Genomic DNA, 14,232 nt, shown 5'->3' on the forward strand with positions numbered 1-14,232 from the left:
AGCAGTCGGTATATGAAAAAGCCACCTCAAGTCCGGCCTCGCCGATGCTGCAACTCACAGCTCCCCAGGTAAGCTGCCAGTGCTTCCGCTGCTGAAAGACGCCTGCTGTGCCCCAAAGTGTTGCTCGGGCTGAATTAAAATAAATACATCTTTCCACAGGATCATGGCCTATAAAGTGCTTCAAGTGACCCTCTGTTCGACATTGCTTGTAGGTAAGAACCTATTTCTCTTTTACTTAGCAAGCTTTTTATACCTATCAGGTTGTTAACCTCTTCTGACTTTTAAAGAAATGAGCAAACGTGTTTTATTTATAGACCAATTCTAAAGCATTGGAGAACCATACTCTGTGTCATGCTGTGGTTTTGAATAGATTAATGTTAATTGCGTGTGATCATTTTATCCCTAATAATGTATTAACATATTAACACATTACTGGTGCTAAGAAGTCAATCTAACTGCTGCTTCAAATGAAGGGCTGTGGCATCCTTGAACAAAGAAAAATTAAATATGTCTTTTAGAAACTGTAATACTTACATAGTGCCATTATGTGGAGACTCAAGATCCTTTGGGAGCATGAATTCATTAACCTTCAGGGCAAGCTGTAGCTCAGAGAAGTGGTGTTTTAAAGACAGATCAAGGAAGGTACCAAAGGCCAGGTGACTTGCTGCCAAATTGATCCAGGAACTCAGTGGTTAACCTCAAATTGAACTGAGAGGTCATTTGCTTTTCTTGTAACCCAAACTGAAAATATTTTCCAAGGTATAAATTCCTTTCACAGTTTAATCTGTACAATTTATAAATATTTCTGATGAAGATGGCTAAATCAGGATGAATTTCTCCTATGATAAACTCGAGACACATACAAAATACATATTTTTTTGCTTTAAGTATATGTATAAATATATTGATATAGATACACATACAAAAATGCATATTATACATAATATATGTGAGTTATATATGTGCATGCTATATAATACATAAAATTAGCTCTTTTATATTTATAAATATGTTTATATGTATATGTATACACACACACTCCCACACATAATTAGCCCTTATTTTTTTTTTTTTTAAGCCTAGGAATTATTTTAATAGAGTCTTTAATCATCAGTATTGCACTGTGTATTTCGGACAGGTTCCAATAAATCAATTAGAAATTTTTAGCCAAGATATTATTAAGCATTTATCACCAAGACATACATTGTTATACACAGTTACAGCCCATATTTCTGTGAAGCTATCAGATTTCACCTCCAGATAAGGAAAGTCAGGCTGGCTATGACTAGATTCATTCAGCATTCTGGGTGTCGTAGAAAACTAGTCTCCTACCCACAGGGCATCATTTGTTATGGTCCAAGAGATGGGAATCCCATGAACACACACAGGTAGTGATCTTGAAGGAGTCTTTCATGAATTTCTAATCTCGGTCGACAAGACTGAAATGTACTAAAAGATCTACCAGCTCCAAACACACGTCCCAGGGACCTAGATGGCTGTACCGTGCACGCCTCGCGTGTGCGTTTGCATGCTGAGAGTCCGGTTAAGGCAGACTGAAGTTAAACTCAAGTGATAGCAACTTCTGTTTACTTATCAAAGTACTCAACGCATCAGCAATTGTAATGTCAATAGATCCAAAGTTCCTGAGTTAAAAGTTCAGCTACGAAAGGGTTCTATTAACGGGCAGTTTAACATGGCAGGTAGGAGAGCTGGTCCCACCCTTCAGCGCGCCTGTCTTTTCCTCTGCTTCTCTCCATCCACCCTCTTTGCCCCTTTTCTTTTTACTCTCACATCTGCTCTGCTCTTTCTATGGCTTCTCACATTTTTCTTCTCTTTCATAACCTCTTCTTTTCTTACCTTCCTTCCTTGGATCTCTTTCCTTATTTTTCTTTTCTTACCCCTTTTCTTCTCTGTTCTTTATCCTCTTGACATTTTTCTCTGGCACAACCTAAATTTCTTCTCTCTTAATCGCAGTTAATCTCTCTTCTTCTTCCCCCATATTTTATTTGAATTAAAACCAAGTGAGAGAATCCATTGTGTGTGTATCCACATACATATTCATCCACGTGTCTATATATATGTGTGTGTATATATATACATATACTCATCTATATATATATATATACTCATCTACCTCCCACCATAAATTTTTGGGTTAATGACCAAAGCTTTGAGTGGGAAGAAAAAAAAAAAATCTATTTTATTATGTTAAAAAAAAATCTTTACACAAAAAGAATGAAATAGTCAAGTGTATGGAAATGGAAACCTAAACATGAGTATTTTAGTCTCTCACAAAATCATAAATGTTCTCCTATAGTTAGAGATATTTTTGAAAAATTTACCATTTTGCCAAAACCTTAGGATACCTTTTCTCCTGATCTTCTTTTGTACTTAATTTCTAATCACTATTTATCGTTTATTTCAGTACCTAATTTATCTGTGTATGTAATTGTCTAGGCACTTTCCATCTTTTTTTTTTTTAATACATAAACATTTTAGGGGTAGAGACTAAGAGTCAGTTCATCGATAATAGTGTGTTTATGTTCTTAAGACTGACATAACAAAGCACCACAAAATGAGGGGCTTGAAAACAACAGACATTTATTCTCTCACAGTTCTGGAGGCCAGTCGTCTGAAATCAAGGTGTCAGCAGGGACACCCTCTCTGCTGGCTCTAGGGGATACTCCTTCCTTACCTCTTCCGGATACTGGTAACCCCAGACAGTCTTTGGTTTGTGCAGCTTAACTTCAGTCTCTACCTCTGCCTTCACATGGCTGTCTCCCTTCTGTCTGTCTGTCTGTCTGTCTGTGTGTCTTCTTTTTCTTAGGACGCCAATCATATTGGATCACAGCTCACCCTGCTCCCGTAGGACCTTATGTTAACTAATAACATTTAATAACCCTATATCCCAACAAGGTCACATTCACAGGTACCAGAGGTTAGGACTCATCATATCTATTTGAAGGACACAATTCAGCCCATAACAAATAAAAATCCATTGCTGTTGAGTCAATTCTAACTTGTAGAGACCCTACAGGACAGAGTAGAGCTGCTTCATAGGGTTTCCAAGGCTGTACTCTAGAGGGAAGCTGACTGCCTCATCTTTCTCCCATGGAGGGGCTGGTGGATTCTAACCACGCTGACCTTTTGGTTTGCAGTTGAGCCCTTAACTGCTGTACCACCAGGACTCCTCGATAACAAATAGTAAATAATAATTATTATCTTTTACATACTTATCTTGAATGCTAAGTGCTTTACATTTAATACCCTATATTTAAGTGTTCTTAAACTTGCATGGCTATAGTTTTTATTCTCTACCTCCAGCACCGGATATTAGATCATATCACAAATATTAATATTATCCATACCCTAAAGGACACAGTGGTTGACCTATTTTGTGGGTCTGCCAGGCATTACCTGTCTTCTACCCCCACTGAGGCACATCACATCTGTTTCAAAGATGTCCAGATGCTGAAGGTTACAGAAGTGAAAGAGCTCAGTGTTGACTGTCCCAGGGTGACAAGCTTCTGCTAGTTGGGGTGCCCTAGGCAGTGCTCTCTTTTCCTATTTTTCCTTATTTCACAGAGATAACACACCTGTTGGGATCTCTGAGCCCCTACCCCAACAAAGAACATCCCCTTCTTTGTCTTGGTTTTGATCAAGTTGAGAAATAAGCAAAGACATTTATGGAAGTCATAATCATCTTTGCTTATTTATCACTGAAAAAGGCTAATTTGGATGATATATCTCAGTATAGGAATCCCTGGGTGGGTGGCCGAAGTGGTTAAGATGCTCGGCTGCTAACCAAAAGGCTGGAGGTTCCAGCCCACCAAAGGGCACCTCAGAAGAAAGACCTGATGATCTACTTCTGAAAACCCTGTGGAGCACAGTTCTACTCTGACACACAGCGGAGTCGCCCTGAGTCAGAATCAATTCAATAGAAACTGGTTTAACTGGTTAGCTGAAATCATTTTTTAATTGCTATGTGGAGTACTGGCCTGGTGAGTGAACCCCAAAATCTGGCAAACTTAGCATCCATTTGCAGGCTGGAGAAGCAGGAAATAAAGTGTGCTCTCTAAAGGCAACTCAGTCTCAAGAAGAGGCACTGAGCTGGACATGTCAAGCTGTGAGTCCCCAGTTTACCATTTAAATAAGTGCTATCCCTTCCCAAGGACAGAGTGCACAAAGGGGCAAAGAAATACCTGGGGTTACTCTAAAAGAGCTCCCTTTACAGGGAAAAAAAAAAAATCAGAAATCTGCTGTCAGACACAGGAATTCTGCATCTTAAGTTTCATGTTAGGCTTTCTGATTTTTTACCGTCAAGGTACCTGCCACCAGCATCACTTTCATGGCCCTGTGCATAGTGTATAGACCGTTCAGTCATTTCTCCACCATCAAATCTAAAGGCACTTTTCTGCCTTCCCTGGGTGATGGTAATATTGGGAGTCTTTCCCTTTCTAATTATACAACTTTAATTACTCCCACGCTGCTCATCAGCAGGTAGTGTGCACTCAGCCCTTTGTTTATGCGTAATGTGAATACATTTTTATTTATTTTTGCTTTAATTATAAATAGATCTCTTTTGGTCTCTCTTTCACTTATTTCTGTCCATCTCAGTGCTGAATTTCTCAGCATGTAAGTTCTTTGGAGGTAGTAGGAGCTACACCACTTAGTAAATTCTACGTGCTTCTGATGACATCATACCAAACTCGCTTTTGATTAATGACCTATTTGTTTGAATATATTCAAGTTCAAAATATGAGTTGGAAGACACCTTGGAGATTGTACAATCCATCCCTATTTTACATAATGGAAAATGCAGGTGCAGACTGGCTTTCCAACCTGTCACTGGCAGAGCCAGGACAAAACTCTGGGTCTTCTGATCCCAGGCTTGTGGCTAGAGCTGTGACCCCAATGATCTCCACATGCTGAAGTGTCTGCCTTATTTCTACTGTACAGAGTCTCCTGCAAAGGGTGTTCAAGAAACGTTTTGATGGTAGAACTATGCTCGACAGGTCTTACTAGGAATGCCTTGTACAGGATTAAGGAAAGGAGAGTGTGTAGAGAGTTGGAAAAAAGAAAGATATTTTTCATAGCTTATAAAGCTTTAAAAAGGCATTACTTTGGCTGATATTTCCTACATTAGAAACAAACAAACAAACAAAAAAACCTATTTAAGAACCAACAAAGTAATACAGCTCAGGGTTTGGTTTGCAAGCCCCAACAGTATAAAACAGACTCACAAACTCAAAAGCCCAATCTTTCTCTTACTTACTTTCAAGGTCAATCAGGCAGAATGAACAAGGGAGGAATTTCTTAAGCAGAGAGGACAATAGCATGCCCTTCTATGTTACTTGCGTTTTATTTCCAGCCCTGCCACTGACTTACTAGGTGACCTTGAGTGAGTCATTTCATCTCTGTGTGTCAATTTTCTCATTCGTAAAGTAGGATAATAAATACTACTTTCTGTCTCTCTCATGGGTGATGCTATTATCACCATCAATTAATATTTATTGGATGCCTGTTGGGTGCATAATGCTGAGGTAGGTGCCTTGTTTTCTGGGAGGGGAAAAAGAGATTATATCAGTAAAATATTTTCCATGAGCAAAAAGATAGAGAATTTAAAAAAGGAGATGGAATTGTTAGAGCTTAAAAATAGCTATGGTACAAATTTTAAAACATGTTTCTTGGCCAAGATTTATATAATAGCAATTTTTTTTTCCTTAGTGATCGTACAATACAACTAGGATAATTTGGTACAGAATATAGGTTTCACTTTTGGATAATTCCAAATAACACTGTCTTAAGCAATTGCTCTTTCTTTGTCTAGCTTTAAGTTAGATCCTAAGCATCATTTGTTTAGAAATACTTGATGGATATTGATGATATTGGATCTACTATCCACAGTCACTGCCTTTGTTTTGAAAAACACGTTTTGTAACAGAATAATAATACATAAAGCAGGTAATATTACAACACCTTTTCTTCAAAGAGAATAAAGAGAAAGCTGAAGTCACCTATTAGCATATCTCAGCTAAAAATGGAACTTCAAAGCTAGTCAGCCCACACTTGGGTTCTCAGCCCAAATGGATGAGGGCGTTCTTCAATTCTCTCCAAAGTAATCCTTTCTTCCCATCCTTGTTGTCATCTCCCTGATTCAGATCCTAGTTATCCCTCACCTGGGCTGTTAGAAGAGCTGCCCGCCCGTCTCTCTCGCTCTTAAATGAGATGCTTTGTGTGTGAAAGTTTTGAAATGTAAAGTGCACTGTAAGTGCGTGAGAGTTGTATACTGTTATCTGGCCGCGGACAATCCTGCATCTTAGTCAAGATACAAGGCAGTGGCTCTGAACTGAGCGTTCCATCTCCTCCAGTTCTCACCTGTATGGCCTTGGACAAGTTACTTAACTCTTCTGTAATTTAGTTTTCTTCTCCGCAAAGTGAAATAAATGACGGTGCCACTTCCTAGACTTATTGTGATATTAAATAAGTCAGGAAAGTATTTAGCATAACGCTCAATAAATGTTAACTGATGTTACTATTTCCTTAAATAAAACTCTTCCCTCCAGCCACCTTTAACCATTGTTTTCAGACATTGGTCTCATAGGTTTCCAGCGTCACACTTTTGCTCACATCCTTTCTCCAGATTAAAATGAATTTTTGCCCATTCTCCCATCTTAAAGAATCTAACCTCGACTTCAACGAACAGGTGGAGCAACTCCTCATGAAAACTTCCACTTATGCCCAGTGTGCAGTAACAACACCTTCGCCTAAGTTTCTTTCACAAAATCAGATTCTGTATTGCCTTGTTTTGCTTTGTACCTTTGACCTTTTATCCCAATTAGACAGAAGGCCCCTAGAGGGAAGGTTTCATGTCTTACAGATCACAGTAAACCTGCCTATAAAGAGTATTGGTCAATAAAACCAAATATCAAACCAGCGGCCATCGACTTGATTCCAACCCACATGGGTCAAAGTAGAACTGCGCTCCACAGGCTTTCAGTAGCTGATTTTTCAGAAATATATCACTAGGACTTTCTTCAGAGACAGCTCTGGGCAGACTTAAACCGCCAACCTTCTGGTTAGAAGCTGAGCACATCAGCCTTTTGCACTACGACTAGAGAGAGGTCTGTTAACGATGAGGCTGTAGAATATTTCACGTAACGTTATTCACAATTAAATTCTGTAACAAATCCTTCCTTTTTAAATTGTGGTAATATATATAACACAAAATTTGCCATTTTAACCATTTTTAAGTGTATAATTCAGGGCATTGATTAACAAATGCTTTTTTATTACACCCAATGGACAGATTGTATTATTACCACGTATAGGTCAGGAGTGTGTTCTTTTATATTAATTCAAGTTACAACTCTGACACTATCATGTTTTATTTAGAAATGAAAACATAATATGAGCTTAAAATATTAAGATTCTAAAAGCTCTGGAATTTAAAATCATCACCATATTTTTCTTAATTCTGTAATGGGGATGTCAATTTAATTTAATAATGAATTTATCAATATTAATTTAAATCACAGTGTCAGAATTGGGAGAATGACCTTATTTAATACAACCAATCTTAGAAGTGGCATTTGTCATATCGAGCTGAAAGATATGTTCTATTTTAGAGGGCTAGGAAAGTAAGCCTCCACATGTCTGTCAGTTTGTTGTACTGTGGGGGCTTGTGTGTTGCTGTGATGCTGGAAGCTATGCCACCAGTATTCAGATACCAGCAGGGTCACCCATGGAGGACAGGTTTCAAAACGCTGAGCTTCCAGACTAAGACAGACTAGGAAGAAGGACCTGGCAGTCTACTTCTGAAAAGCATTAGCCAGTGAAAACCTTATGAATAGCAGTGGAACATTGTCTGATATAGTGCTGAAAGATGAGACCCCCAGGTTGGAAGGCACTCAAAGGATGACTGGGGAAGAGCTGCCTCCTCGAAGTAGAGTCGACCTTAGTAACGTGGGTGGAGTAAAGCTTTTGGGACCTTCATTTGCTGATGTGGCATGACTCAAAATGAGAAGAAACAGCTGCAAACATCCATTAATAATTGGAACCTGGAATGTACGAAGTATGAATCTAGTAAAATTGGAAATCATCAAAAATGAAATGGAACGCATAAACACCGATATCCTAGGCATTAGTGAGCTGAAATGGACTGCTATCGGCCATTTTGAATCAGACAATCATGTAGTCTACTACGCTGGGAATGACAACTCTAAGAGGAATGGTGTTGCATTCATTGTCAAAAAGAACGTTTCAAGATCTCTCCTGAAGTACAACGCTGTCAGTGATAGGATAATATCCATATGCCTACAAGGAAGACCAGTTAATACGACTATTATTCAAATTTACTCACCAACCACTAGCACCAAAGATGAAGAAATAGAAGATTTTTATCAGCTGCCACAGTCTGAAATTGATTGAACATGCAATCAGGATGCATTGATAATTTCTGGCAATTGGAATGCGAAAGTTGGAAACAAAGAAGAAGGACCAATAGTTGGAAAATATGGCCTTGGTGATAGAAACAATGCCAGAGATTGAATGATAGAATTTTCCAAGACCAGCGACTTCTTCACTGCAAATACCTTCTTTCACCAACATAAACGGCGACTCTATACATGGACCTCGCCAAATGGAACACACAGAAATCAAATTGACTACATCTTTGGAAAGAGATGATGGAAAAGCTCAATATCATCAGTCAGAACAAGGCCAGGGGCCGACTATGGAACAGACCATCAATTGCTCATATGCAAGTTCAAGCTGAAACTGAAGAAAACCAGAGCAAGTCCACGAGAGCCAAAATATGACCTTGAGTATATCCCACCTGAATTTAGAGACCATAGGAAGAATAGATTTGATACATTGAACACTGGTGACCGAAGACCAGGCGAGTTGTGGAATGACATCAAGGACATCATCCATGAAGAAAGCAAGAGGTCACTGAAAAGGCAGGAAAGAAAGAAAAGACCAAGATGGGTGTCAGAGGAGACTCTGAAACTTGCTCTTGAGTCTCGAGCAGCTAAAGCAAAAGGAAGAACTGATGAAATAAAAGAACTGAACAGAAGATTTCAAAGGGCCTCTCAAGAAGACAAAGTAAAGTATTATAATGACATGTGCAAAGAGCTGGAGATGGAATTACCAAACGGAAGAACACACTCAGCATTTCTCAAGCTGAAAGAATTGAAGAAAAAATTCAAGCCTCAAGTTGCAATAGTGAAGGATTGAATGGGGAAAACATTAAACGATGCAGGAAGCATGAAAAGAAGATGGGAGGAATACACAGAGTCATTATACCAAAAAGAATTAGTCGATATTCAACCATTTCAAGAGGTGGCATATGATCAGGAACCGATGGTACTGAAGGAAGAAGTCCAAGCTGCTCTGAAGGCGTTGGCAAAAAACAAGGCTCCAGGAATTGATGGAATATCAATTGAGATGTTTCAACAAACAGATGCAGCACTGGAGGTGCTCACTCGTCTATGCCAAGAAATATGGAAGACAGCTGCCTGGCCAACTGACTGGAAGAGATCCATATTTATGCCTATTCCCAAGAAAAGTGATCCAACCGAATGTGGAAATTATAGAACAATATCATTAATATCACACGCAAGCAAAATGTTGCAGAAGATCATTCAAAAACGGCTGCAGCAGTATATCGACAGGGAACTGCCAGAAATTCAGGCCAGTTTCAGAAGAGGACGTGGAACCAGGGATATCATTGCTGATGTCAGGTGGATCTTGGCTGAAAGCAGAGAATACCAGAAGGATGTTTACCTGTGTTTTATTGACTATGCAAAGGCATTCGACTGTGTGGATCATAACAAACTATGGATAACACTGCAAAGAATGAGAATTCCAGAACACTTAATTGTGCTCATGAGGAAGCTGTACATAGATCAAGAGGCAGTTGTTTGGACAGAACAAGGGGATACTGATTGGTTTAAAGTCAGGAAAGGTGTGCATCAGGGTTGTATTCTTTCACCATACCTATCTAATCTGTTTGCTGAACAAATAATCCAAGAAGCTGGACTATATGAAGAAGAAAGGGGCATCAGGATTGGAGGAAGACTCATTAACAACCTGCGTTATGCAGATGACACAACCTTGCTTGCTGAAAGTAAAGAGGACTTGAAGCACTTACTAATCAAGATCAAAGACCACAGCCTTCAGTATGGATTACACCTCAATATAAAGAAAACAAAAATCCTCACAACTGGACCAGTGAGCAACATCATGATAAATGGAGAAAAGATTGAAGTTGTCAAAGATTTCATTTTACTTGGATCCACAATCAACAGCCATGGAAGCAGCAGCCAAGAAATCAAAAGACACATTGCACTGGGCAAATCTGCTGCAAAGGACCTCTTCAAAGTGTTGAAGAGCAAAGATGCCACCCTGAAGCCCAAGCCATGGTATTTTCAATCACATCATATGCAAGTGAAAGCTGGACAATGAATAAGGAAGACCGAAGAAGGGTTGATGCCTTTGAATTGTGGTGTTGGCGAAGAATATTGAATATACCATGGACTGCCAAAAGAACGAACAAATCTGTCTTAGAGGAAGTGCAGCCAGAATGCTCCTTGGAGGCAAGGATGGCGAGACTGCGTCTTACACACTTTGGACATGTTGTCAGGAGGGATCACTCCCTGGAGAAGGACATCATGCTTGACAGAGTACAGGGTCAGTGGAAAAGAGGAAGACCCTCAATGAGGTGGATTGACACAGTGGCTGCAACAATGAGCTCAAGCATAACAACGATTGTAAGGATGGCACAGGACCGGGCAGTGTTTCGTTCTGTTGTGCAGAGGGTCGCTATGATTCGGAACCGACTCAACGGCACCTAACAACAACAACAACAACAGGAAAGTAAGAGTAATATTGTTGACTGGTTCTTTCAACATTAAGCATCCAGGTGGCTTATATCCATTAACTCATCCATTCTTCACCATAATCCTATTTTTCTTATTATTATTCCCCTTTTCATACATACAAAAGAAATGAATTGAAATTGAGCAACTTGCTCCCAAAAAGCAACAGACAGGAATTGAATTCAGGTCTGCCAGCTCCCATGCACGTACAGGAGCTCTGAAGACCTTCTCCATCCACCACTTCATGTTGGCTTTCATGCAGTACTGTATGTAGATCAAATAGGGTGATGAGGGAACCATGGTAACAGACAGGTGAGGAGCACCCATTTACCTCAGGGCATAGCTTTTCCAGGGTTTTCTTCCTCAGTGCCCATCCTTGCACAGATTATAGCCGTGTTTCTTTAAGAGCAAACATTGAGATGTAAACAATGTGGTAAAAGATGCTGTCCTTGTGGCCTCTGAATTGCAGGCGTGTTAGGAGCACCGTTTTTGTTGGAGGACCCAGCAAACCAATTCCTACGCCTCAAAAGACATATATATTTGCAGGATTACTGGGACCCAGATCACAGTCCAAATGTGTGGAGAGACACACTGGCTGATCAGGTACTTGCATTCAAAAGATATGCCCTTCACTGTCTACATTTTTTTTTAATTAACATTGCTTCAACTGCCACTAACAGACCAGCCTCTCCTTGATTTTTCCTCTCTGGCCCCCTGAAGTAGTTTTTACCTGGGAAACTCCACCTCTTCCTTAAAGGCTCAGCTCAGATATCCCTTCCTCTGCCACCTTTCTCTTCTTTCCAGGAGACATTGTCCTTCCTTTTCCCACCCATTTCCATGCTGTTCCCACTTGAATAATTCCCAAAATTAACACTGCAATTGTTTGTTCTGTGCGCTCATCCTCCTGTCCAATCCATGGGGTGGGGGGGAGGTCAATGTCTTATGCATCAAAGTAATCATTCTTAGAATCTAGCAAAGCAACTGGTATGTAGTCAAGACTCAGTAAATTATGATATGTTTAGGTAGGTGTATAGATGGCTAGTGGTGGTGTTTTAGTTCACTTACAGCTATTCAGTAGCTAGTTTTCCTCTGTGATAATTACCCAACCCTTTAATGGCATTCCTTCATTTGCTTGCCTTTTCCTATTCATGTGCATTCCAAATCGAGAAGTAATAAAAAAGAAACTTGTATTAGCCAGTTTTATCACGTGTTTACCTTTCTTATGGAAGAAAATGAAACTCTGGCCCAAACAAGGTTGCTGAATTATCTGAGGATTTCAGTTATTCATGATTTCCCTCTTACAACTCAGCAGTTTAGAAAACAAAGATGTGTAATTAATTACTTTGTTCACTTATTCATTCGTTCTTTCTTTTAACATTTATCAAGCACTCACTATCGCCAGGCACAAGGGTTGTATAAAGGAACAAAAAAAATTGGACCTCCTTGTTTCCCCCAGGGCCTCAGTCCTATCCTTGCTTCTCAGGGCTGGGTCTTAAATGGTCTTCCAGCACCAGCTTGTTTCTGCTTGGCATTTGCTGATGAAAACCACCACCTTGAATAATGTATCTAATTTTATGCTTGTTTTCTCCAAGAGGCATCATTTAGAGATATTAAAACAAGACATTCATTTACTTGGCAAGTTAAATAATTACATAGGCTAGTAGACTGTGTCTTCATTATGGAATGTTGAAATTTTCAAGTACGCTCCTGCCTATAATTGTAGACCAGTTGTTGTGTGATCAACCAGCAGATATTGCAATGTAACAAAATGCTACCACATTCATTCACACTGTGTCCCCCAAAATACTGCTAAACATTTGAGTATTAAAGAAACAGATGGGTGAAGTGTTAAAAAAAACAACCCCTCTTTAATATTATTCTTCCATTGGGTTCCTCCCGGTCTTTTAGGAGTATTTCCATAGGAAACCCTATGAGGCAGTTCTACTCTGTCCTGTAGGGTCACTGTGAGTTGGAATTGACTCAATAGCAATGAGTTTTTTTTTTTTTTTTTTTTTTTTGGTATGATACATTAACTGATACAATATGTGTTCTATAGACTCAGAGACCAGGACTTGTGTTTTCTTTTTCTACAGGTTCGTGAAACATGGACTTCTTTGAAAACAACAGTACAGTATTATTTGGACCCAATTACCTTCACCTCTTATATGTCTATTGCCCAGTAAATGTGCTTTGCTGGTTCAACCAGAAGAACAAATATGGTGGCATTCAGCATGAAAATGTGCCTAAACCATGGGCTTTGGAGATGTGGTGGTGAATCTCTGCCACTTACTAGGCATGTTATTTTATCTCCTGAAACTCTTTCAGATTTGAAAAACAGATTATGTGTGTCTCATGGAGTTGTTTGCTGAAAGGAGGAAATATGACAACCCATACAAAGACCTAGAATTAGAAGTTCTCAACAAATGGTAGCTCTTAAAATGAGAACTAAAATAAAGGCTGTAGTAACATTTACCCTAAGAAAGGACTTTTGTGGGAAAAGTAAAACAAAATAAAAAAGTAGCGTCATTAAAACACTGTTCGTAGCTCTTGCTTTCTGTTGTCTCTTATTGAAGAGTTAGTTCATTTCTGTAATTCAGGGAAGGGAGAGTCTCTCAAATGGAGCTGATGCTCCCGTCTTCATTACTTGTTACTTTCTAAAGCCAGTCTAGTTTGAGACCATGATTTTGAAACTTTTTACATCAAAGTTGTATGGCTGAGGGCTGTTAAGAGTAAAATCTTAACTCATATTAGGGTGTAGATGGTGGTTAAGGAACCCACTTGCTGGCAAGTGCAAACTTCCATAGAAGTTTTATAAAATTTATGCAAGCTTTGCAACCTGCTGCATAATATATTGATGTTTGTTTCAATATGAAATAACAGTTTTAACTTATTGATCAAGTACACTTATTAATCTTTTCCACAATAAAACTGAAAAATTTAGTCTAAAGAAAAGCACAATATATTTATCCTGTAACTTTCCCTATACGCATGGAATACCACTTCAATACTCTAGTTGCAAAAATACTGAGGAGACAATATAACTTGCCAACTTGGTTTCCACTAATCACCAAGATTGTCCCAGATAATCATAGATAAGTGAAATTTTGTCATTAGAGGTTTCTTTCTGTCCATATACCTACATCAATTGTTCTTTGTGGTGGGATTTCTTTTGGACTTTCAAGCTAAATAGAAGCATCTTCCCAAGACTTTAGTTGGCCTTATGCGATCTTACAACAGTCTTGGGCAGTTTTTCAGCAGCAGATGAATAAAAAAAATAGATACCAAAAAAGCTACACTATTAGGACTTTGGCCCCAGCCTTTTCTTCTCTAAGAAGACACTGGTGGCCACTTG

The 14,232-nt window shown here is 39.1% G+C and overlaps 1 protein-coding gene across 1 annotated transcript; it reads left to right on the forward strand.

Moving 5' to 3' along the window:
- Window positions 1–202: 202 nt before the first annotated feature.
- C18H3orf85 (chromosome 18 C3orf85 homolog) lies at window positions 203–13,063 on the forward strand (the record flags this gene model as incomplete). The annotated part of the gene is made up of 3 exons (XM_049857886.1): window positions 203–212; window positions 11,350–11,483; window positions 12,974–13,063. Coding segments are annotated over 3 exons (234 nt in total), but the record flags the coding sequence as incomplete, so codon positions are not given.
- Window positions 13,064–14,232: the final 1,169 nt, after the last annotated feature.

This window comes from Elephas maximus, chromosome 18 (genome assembly GCF_024166365.1).
Source record: "Elephas maximus indicus isolate mEleMax1 chromosome 18, mEleMax1 primary haplotype, whole genome shotgun sequence".
Lineage (NCBI taxonomy): Eukaryota > Metazoa > Chordata > Mammalia > Proboscidea > Elephantidae > Elephas > Elephas maximus.